This window comes from Accipiter gentilis, chromosome 17 (genome assembly GCF_929443795.1).
Source record: "Accipiter gentilis chromosome 17, bAccGen1.1, whole genome shotgun sequence".
Lineage (NCBI taxonomy): Eukaryota > Metazoa > Chordata > Aves > Accipitriformes > Accipitridae > Astur > Astur gentilis.
In genome coordinates, this window is record NC_064896.1 from 4615546 (window position 1) to 4643062 (window position 27517).

A 27517-nucleotide genomic window follows, 5' to 3' on the forward strand; every position below is an offset into this window, starting at 1 on the left:
GCATAACTCCAGCTTGACCTGACAATACCCGTTTAAGCCACCAAATCTCTCAAAGCCATGAAAAAACAGCCATAAAATTCACATTTTTATGATCACATCTTCCATCCCTTTACAGCAACTAAGGGCTCAAAGATGACCAGGACAAGCCTGTAAGGCAAGGATGGAGTTTCAGCTCTAGTTATGGTTAGATTGGCTTCCAGACCTTCACCCCAGATAGCACTGAAATGCAGCTGCTGGGTTTCAGCCAGGAACACCCAGGGAAGTCCCCAGGCTCTTGGGAAAAGAGCTCAGGCACTGACAGCAGACACAAATTTGACTTCTATATTTGAAATGTCAGTGTAGTCTTTCATTGTGAACTATCTATCTGGTTAACGCACAAGTGTGAGTGTGTGCGCACGTGCATGGAAGTGTGTGTCTCCACCCTCCTTCTCCCTCTGAGCTCCTCATCTCCAAATCCTGGCCAAAAAGCTGTGAGACGCAGGAAAATTTAGTTTTAACTCCCCACCTAGATGCAGTCCCTGCTAAGCAAGACCCCACTGACATTTAGATTCACTGAGTCAGTGGCCTGCAATCGCTCTGCTAAGCACCAAACTGTCCTGCAAGAAAAGAGCTGTCTTATTTTATGCAAGGTCTTGGGCAAGACACGATGCTGAGTCTGCACACCAAGCTGGGAGCCGGGAATCTCGCCCGCTCCCATCCCACATGCGGCTGTGCAAGCTGCCGGGAGGCACTCGGAGGGCTGCTCAGTGTGGACGCTTTGCTTTTCATCACCCCAACCTTCCCAATTCACAGCACTGATGGACCCAAGCTGCTGTCTGCAGTGGGGATGCAGAAGAGGTGGCACATGAGGCTGGGAGCTGCTGCCATCACCATCCGGAGCTGCAGCCAGCTGGCGAGAGGGAATTACCTGGGGAGGAGGGGAAGCCCCAGGATTTGGGATCTGGAGAAGGTACTGGAGAAAGCAAGCCCAGAAAAAGGAAGGTGGATGAGGGCAGACAAGCCAGCTGCTGGGAAAGGCCTTACATGCAAACGATGTGCTCCAACCTCCTGCTGAGTCACACAGGGTCTTTCTTAATCAAAAGCCTACAAAAGCCGAGCTTGCAGTTTACGCGTCACCGTCAGCGCGCTGCGTGCACACCAACCGCCAGCATTCAGCCCCTGGATAAGCGCACAGGAGGAGTGACCTGCTTTCACGTCCTACAGTCACTCTTCCTCGCTCCCTCCAGCAAATGCTTTGTCTGTTCTCAGGTAGATCATAGAGGAACACGACGTCGCAAACACGGAGCCTTTCTGCAAAGTACACAACACAGCAGCTGCTGTGACGTTCCCACCAGAGGCTTTTTAGCCTCGGGCTCTGTAGCACTCTTGGTTTTATTTATTCAGGTTCAGCAAACTCACAAGATGAAAGCGAGACGAAGGAGCGTTTTATTAAGAAAGAGTCCATCATTATTTAAAAAAAAAAAAAAAAAAAAGAAAACCAACCATCTTGCTGTCCTCCTTGAGACAGACTGGAGGCTTCTCAGCCTGGATACTCCTCTGAGCATGAGGCCCATGTGTGCTCCTCCTGTGTGGTAAACCCAGAACTTTTGTCTCAAGTCTCACTGCGGAGGAGACAGTCAAACTGATTTTTCTTTCTCTGGATCTACATTGGTCATGATGGGGAGGAGACTTGGCAAAGGTCAGTCTCCTTTATCTTGCTTCTCTTCTCTTGCTAACCCTGCCTTCACCTGGCTAAATCTCTCTTGTTTCTAAGGGAAGACCCGGCTTGCTGGTCACTCAGCCATTGCCCTTCTGCAAAAACACTGTTCTGTGCAGCAGGGCTGAAGCGCAAGAGGTCAAACCCTTACAGAGAGGGAGTCCAGCAGCCAGACCTCTGCCTAGACAGGCTTTCACTCCGTCTGAGTCACACAACGCGGAGATCCCTTAAGCTCCTGGTAGGAAAAGGAGAGGTGTCAAAACCGAGAGCAGCTGTGGAAGAGGTGGGTGTGTTACAGATCCATCACTTCTTCTTCCACTGCTTTGTCCTGAGATTGCACATACTTCTCCTGCACTGCAAGCGTGCTGATAACGCAGTAATTAAGGAAAACAAGGGGCTGGGCTCAAACACTCCCTTCTGCAAGGAGCTCTTAATGTTCTCGGGCGAGGAACCAGCCCCACATTAGCCTCAAGGCTGGCAGGAAGACGGCAGTACTGGCAGCTGCTCGCATCACCTGAGTTATTTCTGGCTCTGGCTGATCCCAGACCCGACAAGTACAGGAGAATCAATTGTATGGTTTGGACGAGGTGGAATGAACCAGTCCAAGTGAGTGTGAGAGACAGGAAAGTTGTCAAAAGATTCCTCCCACATTCACAGCATCAATTAGCAACAAATGTGGTGGCTTTGGTGCGGACAACTGTCTGCTAAGGTCTGGGCTGAGCCGTACTGACTCGCTACACGCACATCACCAAATAGCATCAGATGATGTTAGTAACAACCTGGGCCTGCAAACTGCCAGCCCCACCTCCAGCCTCTCTTCCCCAAGGAAGGACAAATAAAAACTCAACACAACAAAGGATCGGTCGAGAAGGATACGAAGCAAAGTGGAAATCAGCTCCCACTGCTGCTGACATCAGAGCTTCCAGGCTCCTGTGTTCCTGGTCTCCGAAGGAATAGCCATTGGCTTTGTCCACTGCCTGCATCACCTGCCGCATGCTCTCCTTATCCTGAAAGGAAGGGAGATGACACACAGAGAATCTGGTCCTTCCCCGGAGGCAAGAGCTCGTGCTGGGCTTTACCATGGATTTTCTCCGAGGCTCTGGGCCACCCACACAGCGCCCAACGCCCCGAGGATGCTGCCGGCCTCCCGGCGCCCAGAGGGGCCACAGGACAAACAGGTGCACCCGCTGTGGAGCCCGAAAGCATGATGGGCTGACACCCTCCACCCTTTCATCACCTCTTGTCTCAGCCAATTTGCCTCTGTTGACACTTCTGCAAACTACCAGATTAACGTTTTCAGCCCTTCCTCCCAAATGTATTCCTCCCAACCTTCTAATTATTTTGTGCTCCCTAATTTAACACCATTTCAGGTAATACTTTGCCCAGATTTGAAACGCAGGCACAGAGGAGTTGAATGAAGGGGGAGTCTTAATTCCCCACCCCAAGACACAAGGCCCACATAGCCCCAAGCTCATGAGCCTTTTCTTTTCCTTTGGCTGCCACAGATGATTTACAAGTCTGGGTGTGTTTCACTGTCCTCCTCCATCCCCGAGTCTCTTCACTGCCAAGGTTCTCAGCCCTCATGGCTCTAAGCAGACGTAACCTAGCTGCTACCAAACCTGCTGACTACATATCCAACACTCCCTGTTCTCTCTGCCCCACTCCTCCTGCTGCATCACCTGGACGTTGAGCGGAACGAAGGACACCAGGCTGTAGTCCTCGATCACCTCCACCAGCTTCTCGTTGAGGCGGCGGTAATTTCTGAAGAAGGGGTCAGAAGCTAAATGGTCAACCAAGTAAGAGAGGTCCAGGACCTCTGTGTAATAATCCAGGTTGAAAGCTGCAGAGAAACACCAAGAAGCTCTGAAGGCAATTTGTAAATTGAAGAACCCAGTGAGATTTACACCAGTTCCCTGAACATCTCCCAGCAATACATCCCTGTATCCGAACAGGTAATTTACACCTGATGCAGCCCAATTCCACGTGTCTCTCTTGCAAAGGCTCTTACCCAGCTTGCCGTATTGCTCGATCAGGTCCATCTTGGAGAGGACGTTAACATGGGGCAGTTCCACATGCAGCATGGTGGAGAGCGAGGTGCAGAGAACAGAGATAAACTTGCCAGGGTCTGTGCAGTAGTGAGAATCCACCAAATGCACTGCAGCCAGCTGGACAGTAAAGGCACAAAGCAACAGCACAAGGTCACACCAGTGACAAGTCCACCTGCTTGCTTTTGGGAGAGTCTGAGAAGTGGCTAAAGGACAATCTGTCCGGACCTGACTATAATCACATGGACTCCCATGCAGGGAAAGTTACCACATACCTTCTAGCTCCTGCATATAAGCCATCCTCACATATGAGTGCACATATATAGAGAGTATATATTGCCACATTCACACCCGTAGACAACCTGGGGGATTCAGGACCCAGGGTGCTGCTGCACAGAGAGGGCTCTGCGGAGGCTTATAGGGGTGCTGAGCTCCACCAGCAGTACTGAAAGACACTTAAACCTGCAACCGCTCTCCCTTTTCTGAGGGCTTCTTTCTTTGCAGATGAAGTTTCCACGCTTGTCTGAACTCTGCAGGTTTTTCAGGGGTGGGAGCTGGGGTGAACTCTCCTTCTGAATGACACGACTGCCTCCAGATTTCCACCTTTCCCACAGGAATGCTCACGCACAGCATACACTCAGGAGCAATAACTGTAGCACACCACGCTCTGCTGGGAGAACCAATTGTCATGTGGTTTGAAATAATAATTAATAATTAAATTAATGAGCTGTTTGATTCCTTGTGTTTTGTGCAGCTGTAACAATGTGGTCCGAGATCTCTGTTAAGTTATTGCCTGTTACACAATATTACTCAAAGTCAGGGCTCTATAGTTGAGTGTGGTTGAGTCACAGCTATGCTTCTGCAGCAAAAAAAGCCAGTTTAAAGCTCACAGGCAGGTGTAAGCACTCGAGCAAGCATCAAAACAGCAGTGTAACTATCTTTTTTTTAGTAAGTACAATTTCATGTACATTTATTTGAATGAAAATAATCTCCACTGTGCAGATGCCCAGTGACAGTCTCAAGCAAACGAACTTGCCCTTCTTGCTCACACCATACACAGTTTGCACATTCATGGTTTGGCCCAAATGCAAACCAAATGCAATGTAAGCAAGTTAGCTTGGTTATGGGACTCTTCTCACCTGCGCTTCCTCATTTGCATCTTCCATTGTGCAAGAAAGCACAGAGCACGTACTACAATGTGCAGAGCGATTCAGCTTGGCAGCAGGAGAGCCATGTAGGGCCTGAGATGACGCCTGAACTTCTCATAGTGCAGTGCCAAGGGTCCCTGCTCGCCCAGTGCACACATCTACCACCCCACTCCAAAATACAGCGCCCACTCAGATAAAACACACAGGGTCTGTGGAGAGGACCCTGGAGCATAGCGAGAGTGTGTGAGGAAGGAATACATGTTTCTGTTCATGATAATTCCACTGCATTAAATGCCCTGAACAAGCCACTCTTTTGTCAATCCCTCCAAGCATAAAATGGGGCAAAATTCCCCTCCTTCCCTGACAAAGCTGTTTCACATGAAAGGCCAAACACGTTAGTAAAGAAAACAGTCATTAGTACCCACAATCAAAAGCTCTGACTGTGTGGTGTACAGCTTCTGAGCCCCTTGTACAAGCACGTGGTGTGCCAGGCACTGATCCCAGCTCCCCACGGAGCCCCAAACCTACCCTGAAATTCCATTTGGCCAACTGCGCGAAGACATTCTTCAGGGCATCATGGTGGGTGTAGAGCTCTACCTGCCCTGGGCAGTCAAACAAGTAGTAGTGACCCCTGAATGCAGCCAGCTTCTCCTGCAGCCAGTCGAAGTTGGCTTCCAGGTACTCCATGCAGTAGATCAACCCCCCATTGGGCCCCAGCTTCAAGTTCTCCATTACATCAGGCAGGGTGATGAGCTCGGCAATGTCCACGGCACACTGGTAGGGCATCACCTCGTTGGCGGGGTCCAGGTTTACCACCGTCACCTTGCGCCCGATCCTGCCCATGAACTCCTGCATGCCATGGCAGTAGGTCGTCTTCCCGGAGCCCGGAGGCCCGATCACCACCTGGCCAAAGGCCAGCGAGCTCCCCTTGCTGCCCTCAGACATGTCGGCTCATTTCCTTCTCCTTCTGTTGACTTGAGAAAGGAAAAACTCCCATTTACCATTTTATTTGCATTTATACGAAAGCAATCTGCTGGAATTCACACCCAGGGAGCGGGTGGAGAGGAAGGGAAAGTGTCATTGTGTAACTGCTGCCTCCTGTCACTCCTTGCACAGCTGAGCCCCATGCTGGGGCGGACATTACCCTGTTACCCCCCAGCTGGTGACACCAGGGCTGAAAACAGGCACAACCCCCCAACCAGACCCACAGGGCTGTGCCTGTGGGATGCAGATCCCTACTCCTGCCTGCGTGTGGGGCGAGTTTTACCCTAGTTGGGTGCTTCCTGACATGGCAGCGCCCACACATTCCCTCCCTTGCCCCAGCATGTCCCTATGCCCTTCCCTCCATTTCTCCATGTCCCTTTTCTCCTCCAATGTCCCCTCTCCTCCCCACGTAACCCCCATATTCCCTCTCTCCACATATCCTTCCTTCTCCTCACGCCAGCCTATGTCCCCCCTCCCACACCCCACATCCCTTCTCCACACCATATCCCCTGTCCCGCCAGGTCCCACGTCAACTTTTCCTGCCGTGTCCCCTCTTCCTCCATCCCCCCTTCTCCCCCATGTCCCCCCCATGTTCCCCTTTCCCCCATGTCCCCCCCACGTTCCCCTTCCCCCCCCATGTCCCTTCTTCCCCACAACACCCTTTGCCCCCACATCCTCCCCTTATCCCCATGTCCCCCCATGCTCCCCTCTTCTTCCCCATGTCCCCCCCATGTTCCCCTTTCCCCCCCATGCCCCTTCTTCCCCACAACACCTTTTCCCTTCACATCCCCCCGCCATGTTCCCCTTTCCCCCACGTCCTCCCCTTCTCCCCTACGACTCCCGTTCCTCCACGCCCCCCTTCTCCCCCACATCCCCTCCTTGCCCAGGTCCCTCCATCCCCTCATCACCCCCTTCCCGCCCCGGTAGACCATCCCCAGGCCCGGTAGGCCACTCACCGCCTGCCGCCGCCGGTCCCCCCCGCCGCTGGGTCCGGGTCGCCGCGGGGCCCGAGCGACGCGTTCCGGGCGAGGAACGGCCGCCGCTACTACGGCGCCCCCTGGTGGCCGGAGGGACGCGCTGCTCTTCCATCGCCGGGACTCGAACCCGCGACCCGGACCCCGATTCCGGGGTCCGGGTCGCGGGTTCGAGTCCCGGCGATGGCCCTTGTCCTTCCAGCAAACCCCCCAGCCCCAGCTCTGTCTCCAAGAGAAGGGAAAATTACGCCCTGCATCCCCCCGCCCCGACACAGATAGCCTTAAGGAAGGTGCACAGGGCCAAACCAGAGCCTGCCAGCAGAGCGTTCACCAATTTAACCCTCCAGTACTGGGTCACTGGGACGAAGGCTCTCCCCTCCCCCAGAACAGTGCCTGCGTCAGGAAAACGGGGCAGAGCACATCGGAGAGCCGTGGAAGGAAGTACCCGCTACACCCGACCGCAGGGAAACGCCTCCCACAAAATTCCTCCAGAGGCTGCCAGGATGAGTCTTTCATCCCAACGAGTTTCTCCCAGGAGTGTGGGATTGTCACGCCCAAGCAACGCGAAGCTGTGGGCCAGCAGCGAGCTTTCGGCAGGACAGTTACCGTGCCACAGCTGGGGCCCTGTCTGTACTTGTCCTTCCCCAGGTCTCAGGCAGCCATGAACTACGAGTTCTGGTTTTTTAGGCTGACCTAGCACACAAGCTTGGTTGATCCAGGCAGTAGTATCGGCTTTAAACAGCCAGTCAGAAACGCAACACCATTCCCCGTTCCCACTGAACAACCAGGACGAGCACTATTTTCCTCTCACGTGAATGGTTCAATTGCAGTAAAAAAACCCAACCAACCAACCAACCCTGAGACAGTTTTTGTTACAAGTCTATATTTCTTCCAAAAATAAATATATGAATACCCTGCTCCAAACCCAAGACCAGGAGCCAGCCTGTGCTCGACAGGAGCAGAACCAGTACAAAGGCTCTGTGACAGTCTGCTCAGCGCGACTGGGCACTGAAGCTCTCCAGAGCAGCGTGTGATGCTCGGACAAACGCCATGTCCTGCCTGTACTTCATGGCAGTGGGTGGCTGGCGCCTGAGCAGCTGGTCACCACTGTCCTTTGGGTCAGGGTCATCATAGACGGTCGAGATGAGAATGGGAGTGTCCCGCCGGGGCTTTTTCACCTTGCTGAAAGTTGGCAGTTTCTCCCCGTGGTACCTAGAGGGAAGCAGGAAACGTTTGGTTCAACATTGCTGAGGCAGTCGGACACCCCTGCGCATCCCAGCTCATTTCCTTCACATCCTGCAGGGGGAAAGTGGACCAATACAGGGCAATAAGAATTCTTGTCCTATCCCTGGCTGCGAGATTGTTCTAGAACAAGAGCCAGTCCTCACAGTGAAACACAACACCACAGAAAGCCTCCAGAAGCCCCACAGAGAAGGCAGGGGTGAAGGTGCACAGCTGCAGCTCAGGTCACTTGGGCTTTCCCCACAAGAATACCATAGCAGAGGTGACCCTCAATCCTCAAGCGCAGTGTGCTCTGTTTGCGTGCTGCATGAACCTGCAAATGGTTTCTGTCCTGCTCTAACACCACAAGCTCCTCTAAGGAGCACTGGACCGTCAGGAAGAGCACTGTATTTAGCTCTGGAGCGCTGTGGCAGGCCCTGCCACCAGCTGCACAGAGAAAGGCAGATCCTTGGGACAGCCTTACAGTTCTGTTTCACACTCCGCTCCTTTTGCGGCCAGTTACCTGCTGCATCAGCCCAGAGAGCCCAAGCAGGGTTGGGTACTTACCCCAGCCCCCTCTTGCATCTGGGGTTCTGACCCTCGTTGTCCAGAGCTTCGGCCATTCCAGAATTGCTGCTCCCCAGCCCCAGCCCCTCCGTCCAGCCCTGCCGCTCCAGCACCTTCCTGCCAAAGCCCTGGGAGAGGGGGAAAAAATGTCAGAGTTGCTGGACAAAGCCCATCCTCATCTTCCCAGAACCCTCTGCCCACTCCCCACATCCAAGACCTCTCCTCCCCCTAACCCACATCCTCTGAGCATCGCCACCTTTCCTGTCCTGCCCCATCCTCTCCCGAGCATGTATCCAGAACTCACCTTGGTGTGCCTCTCGAAGATGCCAATCTGTTGCCCTGAAACAGACCCATCGTCCAAGCCATCCCGGAGTCGCTGTTCCAGCCACATCTGGACCGAGTCCCGAGCATCCTTATCACCTCCATCTAGGGAGAAAGAAGCAAGAGTCAGAGCAGCACAGCTCAGGAAAGCCGTTCACTACCATCATTTCCCCCAGAGCACCACGCAACAAGGAGGCAGAACCTGTTCTTTTTGGCAACTCTTGCTGCCAAACAAGAAAAACGTTGTTTCAAGTACACTGACATCTTGGACGCTTTCAAAGGATGACAGAGCCAAAGAGCTCCCCGCTGCAGAAATTCTGCAGGGTCAGAATTTCCCAACCTCCCTGTTTTTCAGGGGGGTTTCAGCTCAGATACCTTTGTCATAGTAGATGCTCATGTCCACATCCCAATCATCTGCAGTCTGCTCATCAAAGTCTGCCGAGAGAAGGAAAGCACCGGTTTTAGTGATGGTTGTGGAAGTCTGACACAGAAGAGCTGTTTGCTGGTGGCCCAGCTCGCTATTTTCTCTAACAGAATGGGAAGGAAACGGTATTAGAGACTCTGCAAACCACAGCACTTAGATGACAGGCTGCCAGTAGGACCACTGGGGTCTCTGGCGACTGGATTGAACCACGGCAGGTTTTGTGATCAAGGGAAGGTTTAAAAAGTGACGGCAAGATGCCTGTATCTGTAGCTGATCTGGAATGCTCATATGGGGTTATACCCGATTTATCCGCAAGGCTGGGGCCCCCAGCTCGTGGTGCTTAGTTTGTGGCTCAGCGACACAAACACCAACATTACCTCCATTCTGCTCCTGCCAGTACTGAGCATCCGTGTAGAAGACAAGGCCGGAGCCGCCTTTCTCCCACTTCAGCTCAATCTCCTCTTCAAAGAGCCGCTCCTCCACACGGTCCTGCTTGGTCACATCCTCGTGCAGAGCCTCGTGTCGCTCCCACTCCTCACAGGTGTCCTGCAAAGGAGCTGGTGAAAGGTGGGTGACACCAACAGCACACAGCCTCCTCCCTGTTTCCCTGACCCTCGCAGCCCATCACAACGCCTTCCCTATGAAACAGCTTTGTCAACAGAGCTCGTCTCAGCCTGCTGTTTTCAGGCACTAACATGACCAGCACTGATGACCTCATTCCCCTGACTAATGCCATCTTCAGAGTCAGCAGACAGAAGTGGTGAAAAATACCACATCACACCCACTTCACAGCATGCTTTCAGCAGCATACTCAATCTGTAACACTAAGATGCCCATTTAAGGAGCAGGTGTGTTGTACGTAAAGTCAGCACTAGCAACAAATTAATTCCACTCAAGCTGATCCCTAAAGAGATTGTGTGGGTTCCAGTGAAGCAGCTTGCTGGCACAGACACAGATCAGACTGACAGCTTTACTGCTGCCTGCCCAATTCTGGGCAGAGCCCTCCAAGGAAGACATTAACAAACTAAGGAACAGCCAAAAGAATCACTAGAGATCCAGGAAACAGAGCCTGTGAGAAACAGCTAGAGGAGTCTGTTTAGTCTGGAGAAGAAAAGACTGAATTAAAAGTTTGCAAAGGAGGGAACAAAGCATTCTCTGTGTCCGCTGTTGCTAGGAGAACCTAATGGGATAAAATTGCAGCAAAGATTTGGCATCTAAGTTAATTCTGGTATAGCAAAGAACGGGAATGGCTTGCCTCAGGATTGTGCTGCCTCTGTAATGACAGAGGTTTTTGAGAACAGGCTAGACAGGCGTCTGTCAGGTGGAGGGAGCGAGATAATCTCCGGAGAGCCTGTCCAGCCCAGTTTTCTAGGAGTCTTTGTCATGAAAGCCATTTTTCTCAGAACGACTAACTTCAATCACAGGAGCATTCAAGGTCAACCATTTGTACAGCTCCGCATGTCGTTTCCAGCACACAAACGTGCTCCCAAATCTCCGGTCTCCTCATTCACAAGCAACAGCAGAGTTAGGCCAAACTGTCATGCAGCAGGGCAGAGACCTGCTCCCACACCACCAGCCTCTGCCTGTGCTCGCTCCTCTGGACCAAACCCTTTGGGCTCAACCCCTACAACTGGCTTGATTTGGGCAAGCAGTTTGAGGCATTAATGCCCACACTGTTCATGCGCCAAGGGGCTCAGTGCACCAAGATGTGAACAACTGTATTTTAACACCATTTTTAGACAAGCGATTTATACAATACAATTAAAAAATTAAAAATGAGCTCTGAGAGAGTTATATCGGCCTGCACAGCTTTGCAGCTGTAATGGCTAACCTTGGACAGTGCTAGAAAAATCCACTTACATCATCTGAGTGCGACTCCTCTTCCTCCTTCTCCTGCCCCTCCTCATCTTCCTCAGCACTGGCTGGGTGAGTCACCTCAGATCTTGCCGCAGGCCCCTCTTCCCCTGTGATCTCATCCCCTGTAGCAGTGTAAACTCTTTCTTCTTTTATAACTGTCTCAGTGTCCTGGTATTCAAAAGGCACATTCCCATACCTACGGGATGAGCCTGTCCTTGGAAAATCCAGCTGCAATTTCTTGATAATCCGGGGAGGCAGCCTGCAGGCCCGGATCAGCTCCAGAAAAACTTTCAGAGGAGTGCCGACGTTCCCATAAGGCATGAAGGAAGGGGGGTTGAACTCTGGCAGCCGCTTCAAGTCCGCTTCTGCGACAGATTCACCTGCGGCCGTCTTGTCCCCGCTGTAGAGAGATGCCTCTGTGCCTGGAGGAGAGAAGGAATGGTTTTGTGGGGGAACACACGCTCCAGCAGAGAGGGGTAAATCAGGCAGGAGGGGGATGAGCACACCCCAAACCGATTCCTCTTGCCTCATAATGGATTCAAGGCACTGTGGAAACTCCGTGAGGGCTTTTAACCTCCCGATTGCCTGCTGGGACCCGGAGAGGTGGGATCCAGCGCCCAACGGGTCCTCCGGACCCTCCCAGGCCCATGAGGGGGAGCGATGCCCGACAATCCCCCCTCCCCCCCCCGGTTCCCGCTCGTACCTGTCCCGGGGCTGAGACGGACCCTTCGGATGAGGCAGCGGCCGGGCAGCGAGGCGCCGCCGGGCCCGACCCAGCGCTTACCCGAGTACATGCGGACGAGGCGGCGGGCGCGGCCGGGCTGCACGGCCACCAGGCAGGAGCAAGTGCGCGGCGGCGCCGCGGCCTCCTCGCCGCCGCTCCCCGGTAGGCGCTCGGGGCGGTGGCGGTAGTGGAAGCAGAGGAAGCCTCCGGCCTCCACGAACTGGCTGAAATAAGCGCGGAGCTGGGCGGAACGCAGCGCGGCCGGGATACCGCTCACCAAACAGTAGCGGGCGGCGGCAGCACCGCCATTACCGGCGCTACAGCTGGACGCCGCCATCTTGCCTCACCGGGACGGAGCGTCACGGCCGCTTGGGCGCGTGGTGATGACGTCAGCTCCTGGAACGCGGAGCGGGCGCCCCCTGGTGGCGGGAGGAGGCGCTGCAGTCGGGCGGGGGCGAGGGGGGGTCCTGGGGGCGGCCAGGGCCCGGGGGGGGGGGGGGCACAGGCCCCGGGGACAGCCAGGCCCCCCCCCCCCCCCAATGGGGGGTCACAGGCCCTGGGGGGGTCAGGGCGCGGGGGGTGGCCAGGCCTCAGTGGACGTCACAGGCCATGGGGGTGGCAGGGGGTGGGCAGGCCCCGGGGGGGGCACAGGCCCCGGGGCAGCCAGCCCCCCCCCACCATGGGGGTCACAGGCCCCGGGGGTGTCCAGGCCTCAATGGAGGTCACAGGCCATGGGGGTAGCAGGGGGTGGCCAGGCTCCAGTGGGGGGTCAGAGATCCGGGGGGTGTCAGGGTGCTGGGGGTGGCCAGCCCCCCCCGCCCCCCGTGCCATGCAGTGTAGCCTCATGTGAGGGGTCCTGGCTTCTCCCTCTTGGTAAAGTCCCAGCGCTGCGTGTCCCACGACGGAGGGGCAGCCCCGTGGTGTCAGACCTGCCTCATGGGCAGCAACACGGGCAGGTGCCACGCAGGAACCCCCGGTCCCTGGGGAGCTGGTGGGACCGGTGGCAGGATGGAGGTGCCAGGGGCTCTCCCCTGTGCCAAGGTGTCTGCGTGCCAGGTTTGGGGTAATTCTGGCAGCGGGGCTGTTCGGCATCCCCCGTGCCGTGACTCACGCAGGCGTCACCAGGCTGCGTGGCTCAGGGCTGCCCGTGGCTGGCGCGGGCCTGCGGAAATCATCCGGTGACTCATGGGTTCTCTCCCCATGGAAAATGGCCGTCACGGGGCTGAGGTCACCTTGGAAGCCGTCCGTCACCGTTCAGCAGCAGTGGTGAGAGGTGGAGGGACAGACTGACAAAGCAGTCCTTCCTCCCACCAGGCTGCTGGCTAACAGTCAAGGTGTTACCGTGGGTAGGAGGGTGATGGGGCACAGGGAGGCTTCGTGCGGCTTTATCCGACGCCTCAGCTGGGTCGGGCACGGCAAATGGGATGGTGTTGCTGCCTGTTGGCAACTGCTTGCGCGTCCAGGTGAGTCAGAGCATCCACCTCCGACATGGTGGCTGCGCCGGGAGCCCTCGGGCGAGGCTCAATGCCTGGAGAAAGGCACAATGCATGGACAGGCTGCAATTCCGCTGCCTCTGCGAATTTCTGTCTGCTGGGCGCACCAAGGGTTTTTGTGCCGCGGGGCTGTTCATCAGACAGCTCCCGCTGGTGGTGATCGACGTGTGTCCACATCGCAATGCTCCCTCGCCACGGTGAGGCAGACAGATTTTTACGGAAAGCCCCTTTTAATTCGAGTGTTCTTTCCACACCAGGCCTGCAGCTGGTTTTTCTAACCCCACAGAAATTTAACACCATCTCTAAAAAGTCACCACCATGTTCCATAATGTAAAACCTTTTATTAAAAAAATAATTTACTGCATCTTACATACAAACCGCAAGAACGTTCACTTATAAAATACTGACATCTAACTTGTTGCAGAAGCTGCAGGCAGGAGGAGCAAGCTTTCCAGGCCTGCTACGCTTGCACCTGGCTGTAACTCCAGGGAGGGACATTTGGTTCTACCACCAAACAAGCTCCGCTTGTCTCTGCAGTGTTCACAGCTCGGGGTTCACTTATTGTCGCACAAACAGAGGTAAGCCTACAGCCCAAAATGATGTGCAATAGGTTTAGGTGGTCTTAGGTAACCCATTGCCCTGCGAGCAGTCCTGTTGTATTTCATGGCATTGCAGAGAAAAGATACAATCTAAGAAAAAGTAAGAGGGGTGAATCTGTACACCCTGTAAGATTTAATACTCTGGCTTTTTCCCTCTTGGTGCCTGAGGAAGATCTTTCATGAATATTTCTAAGATTTCAAGCACAATAGACAGACCAAGACTTCACCCAGACCTAATTCCCTGATGTTTGCACTTGGTAAGTGACACCACTGAAGACGTGTTATTCAGTGTGCCTAAACACCTCAGAATCAAGCTGTTAGTTGAGGACAAACCTCATCTCTTGGAGTCAACAGCAAAATGCACATTGATTTCAATAGGACCAAGGATTTGTTGAGTAAAAACCAGGACCAGGCTCTAACCCGACCCGCTCTGTGCTCTGTTTGCAGTTGGCTGGTGTCTCTGGCTACAAACAGGGAAAGAAAACCCTCACCCACACACACAATCCCTGAAACGGAGATGGGCACAGGTGGAGCAGGAGCTGCTGTAAACATCTGCTGAACCAGAGCCGTTTCTCCATGCGCTCTGCTGCAGCCTGGCTGAATCCCCTGACCTCAGCCCTACCAAAATGCGCAATTCCCCGCAGAGTCCAGAGCACTTCTCTCGCTAAATCCCTGCTCCCAGATTCGTTTTGCTGCCCGGAGAGGCATGGGGAGCATCCACGGGGCCAGCAGGCGAGCGTGGTTGCTCAGCAAGCCATGCGTGCCGCAGGAGCCAGCTGCCCGCCGGTTATTTCGTACAGCATTTCCGCGATGAGCTCGACGATGTCGGCATTGCCGATGACAGGTCGGAAGAAGAGATCCGTGATGAGGGTGGGAGGGATCGATTTTAAGGTGGAAGCAATCAGCAAAATGCGGGCAAAGCGGCCCTGGTCCTCGGGGTGCAGGGGCTGCAGGACCTCCTGAAGCGCTCTCTGGGCTTCCCGCTGGAGGCTCTCGATGTACAGGGAGGCCCTCAGCCCAGGGACATCTGCCGAGGGAGAGGAGGAAAAGCCAGTGATGAGAGAGGCTGGAAAACAGCCTCAGGTTTCTTCCATTCCCACCCTTCCCCCTCCCCATTCCTTGGAAGGGATCTCCGAGGCCCCGCTAATGAGATGTATGCAGCGCTACCGAGAGGTAGTTATTCCAGGGCCGCCTTTTGAGGGTGGAAAAGTAGTTAACTGAGCAAACTCATGCTTTACAATGTAAATCCTGGGGTCCTTTATTGTCTGCAGCGCAGGCAAAGGTCTCTGGCTTTTACCACTACATTTGATATCCCTCCTCCCCGCTTCCCAGCACATTTGGTAACAATTGGTGTTAAGGATAAGGTAACCAGCCCTCTCCGCTCTCATGCCTGCCCACGCTCTGAACGTCTCCAAGCCAAGCGGTGTGTGTTCAGATGCTAACGTGTGTGGGATGTGCTCTCCCACCAGCAGGCAGAGCCACAAGGGCCAGGCACTCACCGGGGTTGAAGAGAATGGCTCCTTTCAGGTAGGCGTATTCCTTGGGACTCAGGTCCAGGCTCCAAAAGGTGTTGAGGCAGCACTGCAGCCGCTGCACGGCAGCCAGCGTGGGCTGTGTCCGCTCGGGCTCCTCTCGTTTGCTTTGGCCATCGAGGAGGATCTTCTTAAGCATGCTGGGGGCCGGGGTCTCCATCACCTCGAAGGTCACCATCTCCTGGACGAGCCCCAGGAGGAAAAGAGGGACCCAGCAGCTGTCCAGCAGCAGGAGTTGATCCTCTCGCGGCAGCAGGTGGAAGGAAGGGAGGTTTTTCATGAAGCTGATGGTTTTTACCAGCACGTTGGAGGCTGCCTGGCAGGTGATGTGGGGTGTGCGGAGGCAGACGGTCCGGCGCTGGTGGCAGAGGCAGCGCTGGTGGGCTGGGCCGTGGCTGCCCCGGCTGTGGTTGAGGTTCTGGCTGAGGAGGGTGTAGAGGATGGCGGTGCGCTTGTCGTCGCTGTGGCACTGGCACCTCTCACAGTCCACGTCCATGCTGCTGGTGGTCATAACTGTGCCAGGCGGCCGGATCCTTGGTGAAACTCAGGTCCTGCTACAGCAGATGGGAGAGAGATGTAAAATCTCTCCCAAACCCTCCGTCGCAGGCTGGATTCTCTCCGTCCTCTTGGCTCTGCCAGCCCGTGGCTGCTCAAAGCAGCTCTTATAAGGCTGGGTCACCAGTGAAACACCCCTCCACAGCCTTGACCGCTCTGTGATTAAGCAGTCCTCATTTAAAAAAAAAAAAAAAAAAAAAAAAAAAAAAAACCAAAAAAACCCCAGCCGTCCCTGGGCTGATTGGCTGGGGCAAACGAGTTCTCGGCGCGGCGTCAACGGCCGTTTTCTCAATGAAGCGCCAGCGGTGCAGGAAGGGGGATGGCAGGTTGGGCGGCCTTATCACCATCACCCCAACAGTATAAACAAAGTCATTAACCCAGCCTGTACCATGGCACCAAGGCCCCGGCTGTCATCGGGCAGTGCCGTATGGCGTGTGTCGCTGCCAGGAGGTTCACACACACACACCCTCTCTCTCATCTGGGCCCTCCGTTCAACGGCCTGTACGCTCTGGCCTTGGAAAGAGCAACCTGGAAGTCGTTTTATCAGTGGCTGTTTGCGTAACCTTGCTGACAGGAGCCACATGTCGTTAGGAACCCAGCGATCTGACGGACTGTAGTATTCAATCCCAGGCAGGGCCCATCCATCGGTTCACGTATCTCAGAGGAAACCCAGGGCAGGGGAAGGGCAAATTGTCAGATTTTTCACCTTGAATTACCAGGTATTTTTACCCATAGGCCAAATTAGAGGCAGGAATTGAGCTTCTAATGGCTGATTTCCAAGGGGCCTGGTGGTAGGGCGAGGGATTCCTGCGGCAGAGGGTGTCCCCCGGGATGGCGGTAACTCAGCCGGAGGAAAGGCCGGATCCTTGGCCCGCCAAGGAGCAGGGGACACACAGAAGGGACCGAGGGACGGCTGATAGAGCCGGGACCAGCACCGGGACCAGCACCGGCACCGCGGCGGCAGCTCCCGTGGCGGCAGCTCTCCATCACCGTGGCTGGTGGTCGGGGGCCCCCGGGAAGGCAGAGCAAGGCCCGGCTGAGACAAGGAGCAGAGCCCGCGGTTCCCGGACGACCTCTGACCCCTGACCCCCCGCGGGGTCACAGGCCTCCGCCGAGTTTTCTGGAAAGGCCGGGACCGACCGTCGCTATAGCAACCGGATCCCCGCGCCTCGCGTCCCGCCTCCTTCCGGCGGATTGGACGCGGCCGCGACCAATCCGCGAAGAGAGCGCGGCGGACGGGCTCTGGGATTGGGGGGAGGGAGGGTAAGGGAGGAGCGCGCGCGTGCTTCCGTTCGCTCCGGTTCCGGTTCCGCTTACCGGTGTGAGGGGGGGCTGAGGCGGCGGCACGATGGGGCTGAGCGCGGAGGAGGCGGCGGAGCAGGAGGATCGTTTCGATGGCATGCTCCTCGCCATGGCCCAGCAGCATCAGGGCGGCGTGCGCGAGGTAGCGCCGCCGGGCCCGGCCCCGGGTGCGGGATGGGGCGGGAGAAGCTTTTCCGTATTCCCGGGGGGTGGGGGAGGGCGGCTGGGGCCGGGAGGAGTTGGGGCGGCCCCGGGCCTCCCCGGGCGGTGCACATGCGGCATGTCCGTCCCCGTTCCCACCCCCCCGATAACGGCCCAGGCCCGCACCAGCGCCGGGGAGCGCGGAGAACCCGTTAATTAATTAGTGTGATGCTAACGAGGGGCTGCGGAGCTCAGGTCTGTGCCCTGACCGTGCGGCCTTGCACCCCGGCTCCTGCCGCCTCCGGGCTTCCCACGTCAGTCACCGAGGTTTCGGTGTGTGCGGGCAGCGACCGTTCCGGGTCACAGCAAAGCAAAAGACCACCGGGGAGGATCGAGTCCTTCTGTCCCACTTTCCCAGCACAACCAGGTGGTAGCGGGTCCCTGAGACCTGATGGGTTTAGATTTGACCAACTTGGACGGGGAACGTGGTTTCCTTCCTCGTGGTGGAAGCTCTGCTGCCACACCTCATGCTTCCCGCCACGCTGACTCTTGCTGGGGGTTCTGGGAGTCCAGGTGCTGACCTGTGGGAGGACTGGAGAGTGTGGGAACATCCCGCTCACAAATGGTTTGGGGAAACAGTCCCAATAACCATTCCACATGCTGTAGTGAAACTGCTGATTGAAATACTGACGGGACAGAACACCTGAGAAATAAAAGACCCGCTGAGAGTATGGATTTCCACAGGGGTGCTTGGGGAGGCCAGTTCATAACTCCTAATTCATGGGTGATACCTGACAGACAGCTAGTAGTTATTTTGTAAAAATAAACAGGAGATGAGGGAAGGTGAGTTTGCACGCTTTGAGGGTTTAGGTGTGCAAAGAAGCAAAATACAGTGTATGTGTATATCTATATATGCACATGTATATATGCACATATACATACATATCCACCCAAATTCCTGCCTCAGATAACAGCTTGGGGTATCGGAGTAGGTGTACCTTCAAGGTGACCTGAGAATAAGCTGCTTGCCCTTTCTTTATGTAAACTACACAATGCCTCTTCTGAAAACTGGGAATCGAGGAGCTGGAACTCCACAAAAGCCGCTGGACGTGTTCTCTGGGAAACGGTCGTGGGGCTGATTTCAGGATGATCCTGGCACAGATGCAGATAGGGAGTACAAAGAATAAAGGCTGCTCAAGAGAGTGCAGCTTGGAGTGATCTGGTCTCATTGCTCTTTTTTTCTCTCCACCCCTTCTCCCACCCCCCTCCCTGTTTCCTCTGCCAGCTTGTGAACACATTCTTTAGTTTCCTGAGGCGTAAAACAGATTTCTTCACCGGTGGAGAAGATGGAGTAGCAGAGAAGGTAAAAAACCAAATCCCCAAGCTTTTATGTCTTCTAACTTACATACCACCCATGTCTGTGCCATACTAACGCTTCCCTGCCTGAACAACTCAAAGCATTATGGTACACTTGGGGACTGCACTTCATCAGCCTGTGATGCTGATGAAATTCATCACTGAATCAAGGTAATAATGAATTGCCGCTATTTGAGGTGAGGCACACATGATTGCTTCTTCGAATGGTACCGACGGTGCAGGTTTTTTTGCCACACTCTGGCCAAAGGCTTGTTTGGAAAGCAAATCTGCCAGACACACTGACTTAACGGTGGCAGACACCGCAGTGTTGATAACCCCAGGTTACCTTATTTGTTAATCTCAGAAAAAGCACAAAGTCCACACATCTCTGTACATGCGGCTGCACCTTTGTCTCCGGGTTGCGGTGCCTGTACAGAGTGAGTGTGCTGGGGAGCAAGCCTGGGGTCCGGGCAGCCTCGTTGGCAGCCTGAGCATCTCCTATCCAGCAGGTATTCCTCACCCAGCTTGAGAGCTGAAAAACTGAATTGTTTCACTGTAGGGAGACAACCAGAACATTCAAATGTGAACTGGCCAGACTTTCTGAAGATTTCTTGCTTGTACTTACCAGCATAGCAACTCTTCCCCTTCCTGGACTACTGGAACTCCACCAGCAAAGCAGGCACTGCTGCTGTGTTGAATGTGTTAGGGCAGATGTTAATTGCTAACACAGTGTATAACGTACTCTGTCTAGTCTCTAATGTGGCAAAACTAAGGCAGGTAAGGGATGGGAAAGAGGGTGGTTTCAAAGTAAGAAAGATGAAGCCTACTCCCATTTTTCTTAGACTAGAGAGCAAATCTCTCCAAATTCCTGGGGACTCTGTGCTCCCAGGGAGTGAAACCCTGAGTGGCGTTTCAGAGATGAGCGCTGGCTGGTGCTTTTGGAGATTCTGGCTACTGTTGTCGGCAGTTCCGTAGCAAATCCATGTCTGTGCCTGTAAAATAAAAGCATTCGTGTCCTTGGGTGGTATCTGTTAAAATGCTTTTTGGCCTTCTGAAAAGGTGCTCAATACAAAGTCTCTGACACCATAGTAACCACAACAAAAATTGAGGAAGCTGCCTCCTCAGTCCTGCTCACCCTTTGGCGTGAAAGAGAAAGAGGAGAGGGTGGGAAAGTCATTGTCTTTCATGGAGTGGCATTTCAGAATCCCTTGTGTAGAGTGAGGGGGGTGTGGTGGTACATTGAGAGAAGTGCGGTGTGTGCACACGGACAAGCTCGGGCAATGTAAATAGTTTGCTCACCAGGGATCATCATGCAGTTAGGAACAGAAGCTGGGAGATGCATGTCTTGAATTCTGTATCCTAGGAGACACTGGACTTGCGTTGTGTAAATAAATCTTGCTTTCCCCTTCAAAACAAAGCAGAAATACTTGGTGGTTGGTTACAAAACTACAAGGCATGGATGCTTTGAGTTGCTCTGAAAAGGTGCTGAATCCCTCCAGAAGTTTCTGGGATTTATATAAACCAGTACATAAACCCCTGTCTGAGAAATCTCTCCACTCTGATTCCTTTTCTCAGATTCTGTCTATTTTTTTTTCTGGAGCAGACTTCAGTTCTCATACGTGCTGCTTTGCACAGCACTGCTGGTGTTATCGACCACGGAGCAATTGCTCTGGCTTCCTGCCTGTGTACTCGGCTTTCCCTCTGAGCAGTACAGCCGTTTGCATCAAAGACCTTGAGATTTTGCTTTTTGTAGTCACAACAACGTGAGAATTTGGAGTGAGATTTGAAGCAAAGATTTATGTAGGAACTTGCCCCTAAGTGTAAAACGCTGAGCTTTTCAAACATAAATCATGACACTGAATCTCCATCTAGTGCCTGGGTAAAAGCCCAGTTGTGGGAAAAGTCAGAAGTAGGTAAAAAAACTTGGATCCAGTGTCTTTGTTCTTCCAGCTGTCCTAGATGTACAGAGTAGCTGTCAAATGGCTGGGTTAGGCATCTGCTCGTCCTGCTGGAATTGCACAAAGGCCAAAACAAATGGAGAATTTGTATTCCTCTGTTATCTCCATGGAAATACACTCCCTGTGTAAGGAAGAAGTAGGAAGGGCTATGTTTAAATGTTTTGAGTTTTCTCCTACTCTAGATATTCAGTCAAAAGGCTAGAGTGAAAGTGAAGGGAAAAGTCACAACATCTGTGTGACTAACCAATGTTCTTATGCTCCTCAGTAGACAGTGAGTTTGCTTCATTTGGGTTTGAAAAAGTGGTGATTTTTTAAAACCTTTTGATCTGTGTTCCTGTCTTTCAGCTGATCACAGATACCTTCAACCATCACAACAAACTAGCTCAGAAGGAGCGGAAAGAGAAAAAGGCTCGTCAAGAGGCAGAGCGGCGTGAAAAGGCAGAGAGAGCTGCGAAACTTGCTAAAGAAAAGCAAGAAACAAATGAGCCAAGGATTAAGGAACTTACAGATGAGGAAGCAGAAAGGCTGCAGCTGGAAATTGACCAGGTGAGAGCGATGTCTGGTGCCTACAGGTACCACCTAGGTCATCTCCTTTGCTGGCCTGTGTGTAACTCGGGTAGCAGTGATGATTAAAATGGCTCAGACTTGTTCCTTTGCAATGTCTGGACCACCAGACTGCAGCAGGTGGTGTGCTTCGAAATTAAATTAGCCTAGGCTCAACCATGGCAGTAACTCACTTTGCCTCTCTGCCTTCAGCAAGCTCTCTGATTGTAGCAACACTCTCTGCTGCAGTCATCAAGGTGTGAAGACCAACGGAGTCTTCCCCTTGGCAGTACCGCTTTCCTGTAACACTGTTCTAAGGGCTGAAAATTCCCCGTCAGTCTTGGGTGCAGTTCTGGGTCCTGCTCTTCAGTTTCAGCTGAAGAGGCTGAGGCCACCTAGTGTCAGATCAGCAAGTAACACAAAGTGCCAACACTTGTCTGAGCATGTTTGTTCTCCTTTTAAACAGAAGAAGGAGGCACAAGGACAGGTTAACAGTGTCCCAGTGAAACCCTCAGAGGATGAAGGTGAATCTTCAGATTCTAACAAACAGGTAAAGCTCATCTAGGGAATTTTTATTTTAGGCTGAGAGAAATATGTTTCTGGACAACCATGAGAACTCCTGTGAATGTGAGGGGGTATCCAGTCTGGCTTTCTTCAAGAATACACACTTAACTCCCAAAGGCTTCAGTATGGGTTTTTTTGGTTTTGTTTTTCTTGTAATTATGTTTTAACAGAAACACCTATTCATTTTGGGCTAAATTTATGTGAATATCAAATACGTGCATCTGACCTGAAATTCTTATAAAAACCAAGAACTGTTGTTAGAAGTAAAAGATAAATGGAGACTTGAAGAGCTTCTTTCTTTACACTTTTAATTGGTTGCTTAGGAAACAGATGATGAAGAGGAAGATGAGAAGGATAAAGGAAAACTTAAACCCAACTCTGGCAATGGAGCTGACCTTCCAAATTATAGATGGACACAGACTCTTTCAGAACTGGATGTAAGTATTGTCTTATTACCAGGATCTGAGATAGGGAATAAGAGCGGGTGGTGGTAAGAATGGTGGAGTCAATGCCCTGTATCTCCGTTGCATGTGGAAGATTGTTAGTTGTACTAAACAGCAGCATTTCAATAGCTGGGGGAGAGCTTGGTAACTAAATAAAATTCCCAGAAGCTGTAGTTAACTTTGCCAAACCTTGGTGTTGTTTTAACAAGACATTAAAATCTGCTTCGCTTTTTTATAGTCTGCTTGAGGTATTGGCCATCCTGTTGCCAAACTTACTCTTGTATTCTTTCTCCTCCCGCTCACTCAGTACCGCAAGGAAAATATCACGTGTTCTGTCTTCCTCTGGTGAAACCAAGACAGAAAGTCTTAGAACAGTGGCACAGGAGGGTAGGGAGAGACTTCATTGCTCAGCAACTCAAATCTGATCTTTGTCTGGTCCAGCTGGCCATCCCTTTCAAGGTGAGCTTCAGGTTGAAGGGGAAGGACGTGGTGGTGGATATCCAGAGACGGCGCCTCAGAGTTGGCCTGAAGGGCCATTCGCCTGTCATTGATGGAGAGCTTTTCAATGAAGTGAAGGTGGAGGAGAGCTCCTGGCTGATTGAAGATGGTAAAACAGTCACCGTGCACCTGGAGAAGGTAAAGCAGAATGAACCAGGGAGGATTCAGACTTGTCTGCCTCTTCCCTGGTGAAGTAAGAGTCTGACAAAACCTGTGAAAGCCCTGGGCTTTGTTAGCTGAAACAGAGGAGCCATGCTTATCCTTGGTACAGTGTCAATGATGCTATTGGAACTGGGGTGTTGCAAGTTCCCCCTGTCTTCAGCCTAACTTCATGCTAATTCAGGATACCCAATTGATTGCCCAGCAGTTTAGGAAAAGCTGGAAGGAAATCAATCATTTTAAAGTTGTTCCTTAATGGAATAATGCTGTGTTTTGACATCTGTTACTGACATGAAAATCCAGTGACAGATGTTATTGCTTATTGTGTCCCTTCTGGGCCTCTCTGGGTGATTTATTTCTAATCCCATTTATGTCATGCCAAATGTGACATCTGACATGCTCTCAGATTTCCCAGTTGTGGAAATTGAAGCTACCTGCAAGTGGTTCAGAATGAAAAAAGTATCCTTTATCCAAGTTCAGATTTTACTGACATTTAGAAAATTGTCAAAGAAATTATTCCAGCAGCTTTTTCCTGTGACTGAGACATAAAATTCCTAGAGCAAGTCTAGAAAAAAGAAAATATTTTTACTTCTTCATCCTTCAGATCAACAAGATGGAATGGTGGAACAAACTAGTCTCCACAGACCCGGAAATCAACACCAAGAAAATTAATCCAGAGAACTCAAAGGTAAGAACTCCCCCTGTTTTACTGAATGGATCCTTCTCATAAAAGTGCTCTCACACAGCTCACATTCAACTGCTATGTCTTTTTTTACCAGCGTAAAACCAATACTGGGAGTACTGCTGCATATGATGCTATCATACAACATAAGTGCCCCCAAAACTTCAAATGAATGAAGCTGAGTCTATAGATCTGTGTCTGTATAAGTATTTCTGCAGCCCATGAGCACAGCATAGTGTGACCTCAATGTATTTGTGTTCTCTGCAAGCAGGGTGTATGTAGGCGTTGAGACAAATTTTTCCAATTTTGATAGAAGTCCTTGCTTTTAGTTATCAGACCTGGACAGCGAAACTCGCAGTATGGTGGAGAAAATGATGTATGATCAGCGACAGAAATCCATGGGCCTGCCCACATCCGATGAACAGAAGAAGCAAGACATTTTGAAAAAGTGCGTAGACCTCATTAATTTGTGGGTATTTGCTTTCACAAGCCCCTCTCCTCTTCTTCTTTGACACAAATATGTGAGCAGAAAACAGGTTGGCCTTCAGTCCTACCTGCAGTCATGTTCGGAGTTATGTAGTCATTGAATTGCTGGCCAGCCACCAGTGTCTATAAAAGCCCGTGGGGGTAGAAAGCGTAACGGAAAATTCTGCAAATAGCCTAGCGCTGGAATTGTCTTAATCTGCTGATTTCAAGTTCAGAAATCATGTTTGGGACTGGAGGTACCATCTCTACTGAACTTTAACATGGTCTTGATTGTTTTCTAATCTCCCTCTACTCAGTAGCCCAGATAATCACCCCTCCCTGCACACCTGCCACCAGGCAGCTGTCTCCAAGCCAATAGCACTTTTATGTCTTTATTGCCCTGTTTGGCATAAATGCACCTTGGCAGGGGAGTTACTCACGGAGCTCCCAAGGCCGTTTGGGAAGGCGTGGAGGCAGTTCTGGGTCATGCAGCTTCTTCAGCAAGTTCAAACCCACATCTTATCTCAGGATTGGAAGGAGGATTAGTGTAGCAGGCTCGACTCCCTTTCTTCTTGGCTTATCTGTAGCGGCAGAAGCTTCGCTCTGAGCAGTGTGTCAAGTACAGCATAGGGTGCAACTGCTTTAGAGCAGAGACCAGATTTCCTCAGTGCCTGTCTGTTGAGTTAGTAGAATGGGAGGTAGCCCTCTCCTCCTGGGAAGTCCACATACAGGATACCTCGTTGGCAAGGTCACTTGTTTAGTGCTCTGGAAGTATGCCTTGTGCGCAGATTGGCTGGTAAAGTATGGATAGGAAGTTGAGAGTTTGTTCAGGCTGAGGTAGACTCAGTAATGCACACATGGGTCCTAATCTCTGCCACTGAAGCCCTCCTGGCTGCTAAACAAGGACACTATTCTTGCAGCACATATTTCCATGAAAATGAAACGCTGTGGTGGTGTTTTAGGGGAAACCATCAGATGAGAGCACAGAGGAAGACAGGGGTCTGCTCTTATTTGCACTTTGTGTGTGAATCCTCCACATGGTTAGTTGTTGTATCCCTTGGTGAACTGCAGGGCAGAGGAGGAAGCCAGGAGCTTCTGTGCGTGTTAATCGCTCCTGATCACTCATAGGCACAGTGTATCATTCTCGGGACTTTCTGATGTGGCAACCTGAGTCCAAATAGTCATATCTGCTGGGATTGCAGTACATTTGAAATCAGGTTGCACCTAGCCTGAAACCAGATTTCTCTGGTCACGTCCTTCATGAATTTTCACTGTCACAGCACTGGAGATATTCCCCACGTCTCCAGTAATGCTTAAGCTAATAAATTTGAGCTTAAATCGTAATTTGCCCTCACAATCTCCCTTCTGCCCCACAATCAGTGTCATAGCTGCTACGTGTCTGTCCGAGAGGTAACAGTTAAAGGGTGTGTGTTTGATAATTAATAATTCCCATGTGTCTGGACTTGCTGACCTTGATGGCTGGTAGGATTGGTGATACCACTGACCCGAGGAAAAAGTGTTTGTAGTATGGGGAGTGTGTCCCAAGGAGCTCAGCAAAACAGTCCCTGCTGTGAAGGGCGTGGGGAGGAAGCAAACTTCATAGTGCAGGAAGTAGGGATGCCTTACTCCCCCAAAGAGAGCTGTTCTGTGGCTCCCGCTGACTCATACCCAAACTCTTGTGTTTGTTTTCCTTGCAGGTTCATGGAACAGCATCCAGAAATGGACTTTTCAAAGGCTAAATTCAACTGAGCCCTCCCTTTCTCCCCCCTCTTTCAGTTAGCCCATCAAATGGGGCAGGATATGTATTGCCGGATATCCCTTACCTTGGACGAGTAAACACTTCCAGCATCCCCACCTGAGCTTGCTGTGAAGGCAGCTTCATGAAGTCATCCTCAGTTGTCCTGTGTCAAGCAGAAGGCAAGGCCACAGAAGCGGCCTGCAGCAGCTCCAGTCGGAGCCATCTGCGACACTTCCCAAATGGCAGTTAGGAGAGAAGGAGGGGTTAGAGCAGAAAGGGTGTTAGGGCTACAAGAGCCAGACAGGAGAGGTTTTGGGACATATCCTTAATGTATCGCTTAGCTTCATCTCCTGGCCCTTCAGAGCTGCTAATCCACTCTTTGCAATTTCAGTTTGGCAGCAGGTACTCCTAGGTTTTCACTCCCTTCCCCTCGGCTTTCCTGCTCTCCTGTGAAAACAATGGCCAGTTTATTTTGTAAAATCTCCTTCTGCCTCCTTGGGAAGGGAAAACAGTCTAAAAAACCCAGCTATTGCAGTAGAGACAGACTGCTGCTCCTTGCAGCTGCTTCTATTCTTGCCAGAAGTGGAACTGACTGAGCCCTGCAGGGCTCAAGGGAGGGCTGCCATCACACCTGGAGAGGTTGACCTGCTGTCTTAGAGCAAGGAAAGGCTGGAGAGCCTGTGGTTGTGGGCAAGGGAGAGGATGCGGAGGGTCTTTGAGGGTCCTGTTCTTGCTGGGAGTGTGTCTCCTGCCTCTTTTCCAAGAGCCTCTCTCCCTGCTGACTACTGACAGGCATCGCTGCGTTCTCTTCTGAGCTCCTGCTGACAAGTGGCATTACTCTGCATGTTCGTATCTTTCTTTGTTAAAACTGCAGTGCAACATAAAGAAAGAGTGGCACATTTCCAGGTAGAGCGTGTGATTTCTCCCACAGAAGGGATACAGGCTGCCTGTGCAGGCTGGGATGTGAGCTGGGAGGGGGCAGCGCCTGTGAATAAGGGTGCCGGCAGGGTTGCCTGGCAGGGGCTGGGGGTTGTGCTCTCTGCAGTCGCCTGTGAATGCCTCTCAGGCTCCCTGGCTAAGGAGAGGCATTTGGAGCTGTGTGTCTTGCTCAGGAGTGCTGATGAACTCCATGCCCAGCTTAAACACTCAGGGATGACCAAGGCTCATTGTTCCAGGCTCCACCCTCCACGTAGCAGCGCGTGACTGCACTGAGGAAGCCACCCTTGCCCAAGGTCTCCGTTACGACAAGCTAATGAGGAAAGTGTCACAAAAGCCTGGGCTTCTGTCAGTCCTTTATAGCCTACCCCAGATCCTTGCTGCTGTGGTTCTTGCCTCTGCCTCCCTGAAACCTTTCTACCTCCTACCAGAGGGAGCAGGCACAAATGGCTGAAAAAACCTTGGGTGAAGTCCAGCCTGGCATTCCACCTGGTGTGTTTGGTTGTTTGGGTTTTTTTGAGTAGTAGGACATTGTTTGCATTTAGTCTCTCAGTTTTATAGGCTCTTGGGGTCAAAAACCAGCACCCACCCA

General features: G+C 52.4%; 4 protein-coding genes across 5 annotated transcripts; 1 reads left to right on the forward strand and 3 right to left on the reverse strand.

Annotated features, from left to right (window-relative positions):
* Positions 1-1402: 1402 nt before the first annotated feature.
* GPN2 (GPN-loop GTPase 2) lies at positions 1403-6890 on the reverse strand. The gene is made up of 6 exons (XM_049820537.1): positions 6830-6890; positions 5418-5863; positions 3705-3861; positions 3376-3536; positions 2573-2703; positions 1403-2061 (listed from the first exon to the last, which is right to left on the reverse strand). The coding sequence occupies exons 2-6, from the start codon at positions 5832-5834 to the stop codon at positions 1989-1991; spliced, it is 939 nt and encodes a 312-aa protein (XP_049676494.1). The 5' UTR covers positions 5835-5863; positions 6830-6890; the 3' UTR covers positions 1403-1988.
* A 220-nt stretch (positions 6891-7110) lies between these two features.
* Positions 7111-12309, reverse strand: GPATCH3 (G-patch domain containing 3). The gene is made up of 7 exons (XM_049820526.1): positions 11941-12309; positions 11241-11659; positions 9758-9926; positions 9332-9391; positions 8940-9061; positions 8636-8763; positions 7111-8059 (listed from the first exon to the last, which is right to left on the reverse strand). Exons 1-7 carry the CDS (start codon positions 12296-12298, stop codon positions 7840-7842), a joined length of 1476 nt encoding a protein of 491 aa, XP_049676483.1. The 5' UTR covers positions 12299-12309; the 3' UTR covers positions 7111-7839.
* Positions 12310-13775: 1466 nt separating this feature from the next.
* On the reverse strand, positions 13776-16319 carry NR0B2 (nuclear receptor subfamily 0 group B member 2). The gene is made up of 2 exons (XM_049820538.1): positions 15553-16319; positions 13776-15080 (listed from the first exon to the last, which is right to left on the reverse strand). The coding sequence occupies exons 1-2, from the start codon at positions 16094-16096 to the stop codon at positions 14800-14802; spliced, it is 825 nt and encodes a 274-aa protein (XP_049676495.1). The 5' UTR covers positions 16097-16319; the 3' UTR covers positions 13776-14799.
* Positions 16320-17452: 1133 nt separating this feature from the next.
* On the forward strand, positions 17453-26894 carry NUDC (nuclear distribution C, dynein complex regulator). Of its 2 annotated transcripts, XM_049820535.1 has the most exons (9): positions 17460-17584; positions 18869-18946; positions 21243-21443; positions 21907-21990; positions 22328-22441; positions 22889-23083; positions 23709-23792; positions 24116-24234; positions 25949-26894. In XM_049820535.1, the coding sequence occupies exons 1-9, from the start codon at positions 17489-17491 to the stop codon at positions 25998-26000; spliced, it is 1023 nt and encodes a 340-aa protein (XP_049676492.1). In that variant the 5' UTR covers positions 17460-17488; the 3' UTR covers positions 26001-26894. The 2 variants fall into 2 exon arrangements, with proteins under 2 accessions (XP_049676491.1, XP_049676492.1); XM_049820534.1 differs by lacking the exon at positions 25949-26894 and having other exon boundaries at positions 17453-17584; positions 24116-24313.
* The last annotated feature ends 623 nt before the right edge of the window (positions 26895-27517 follow it).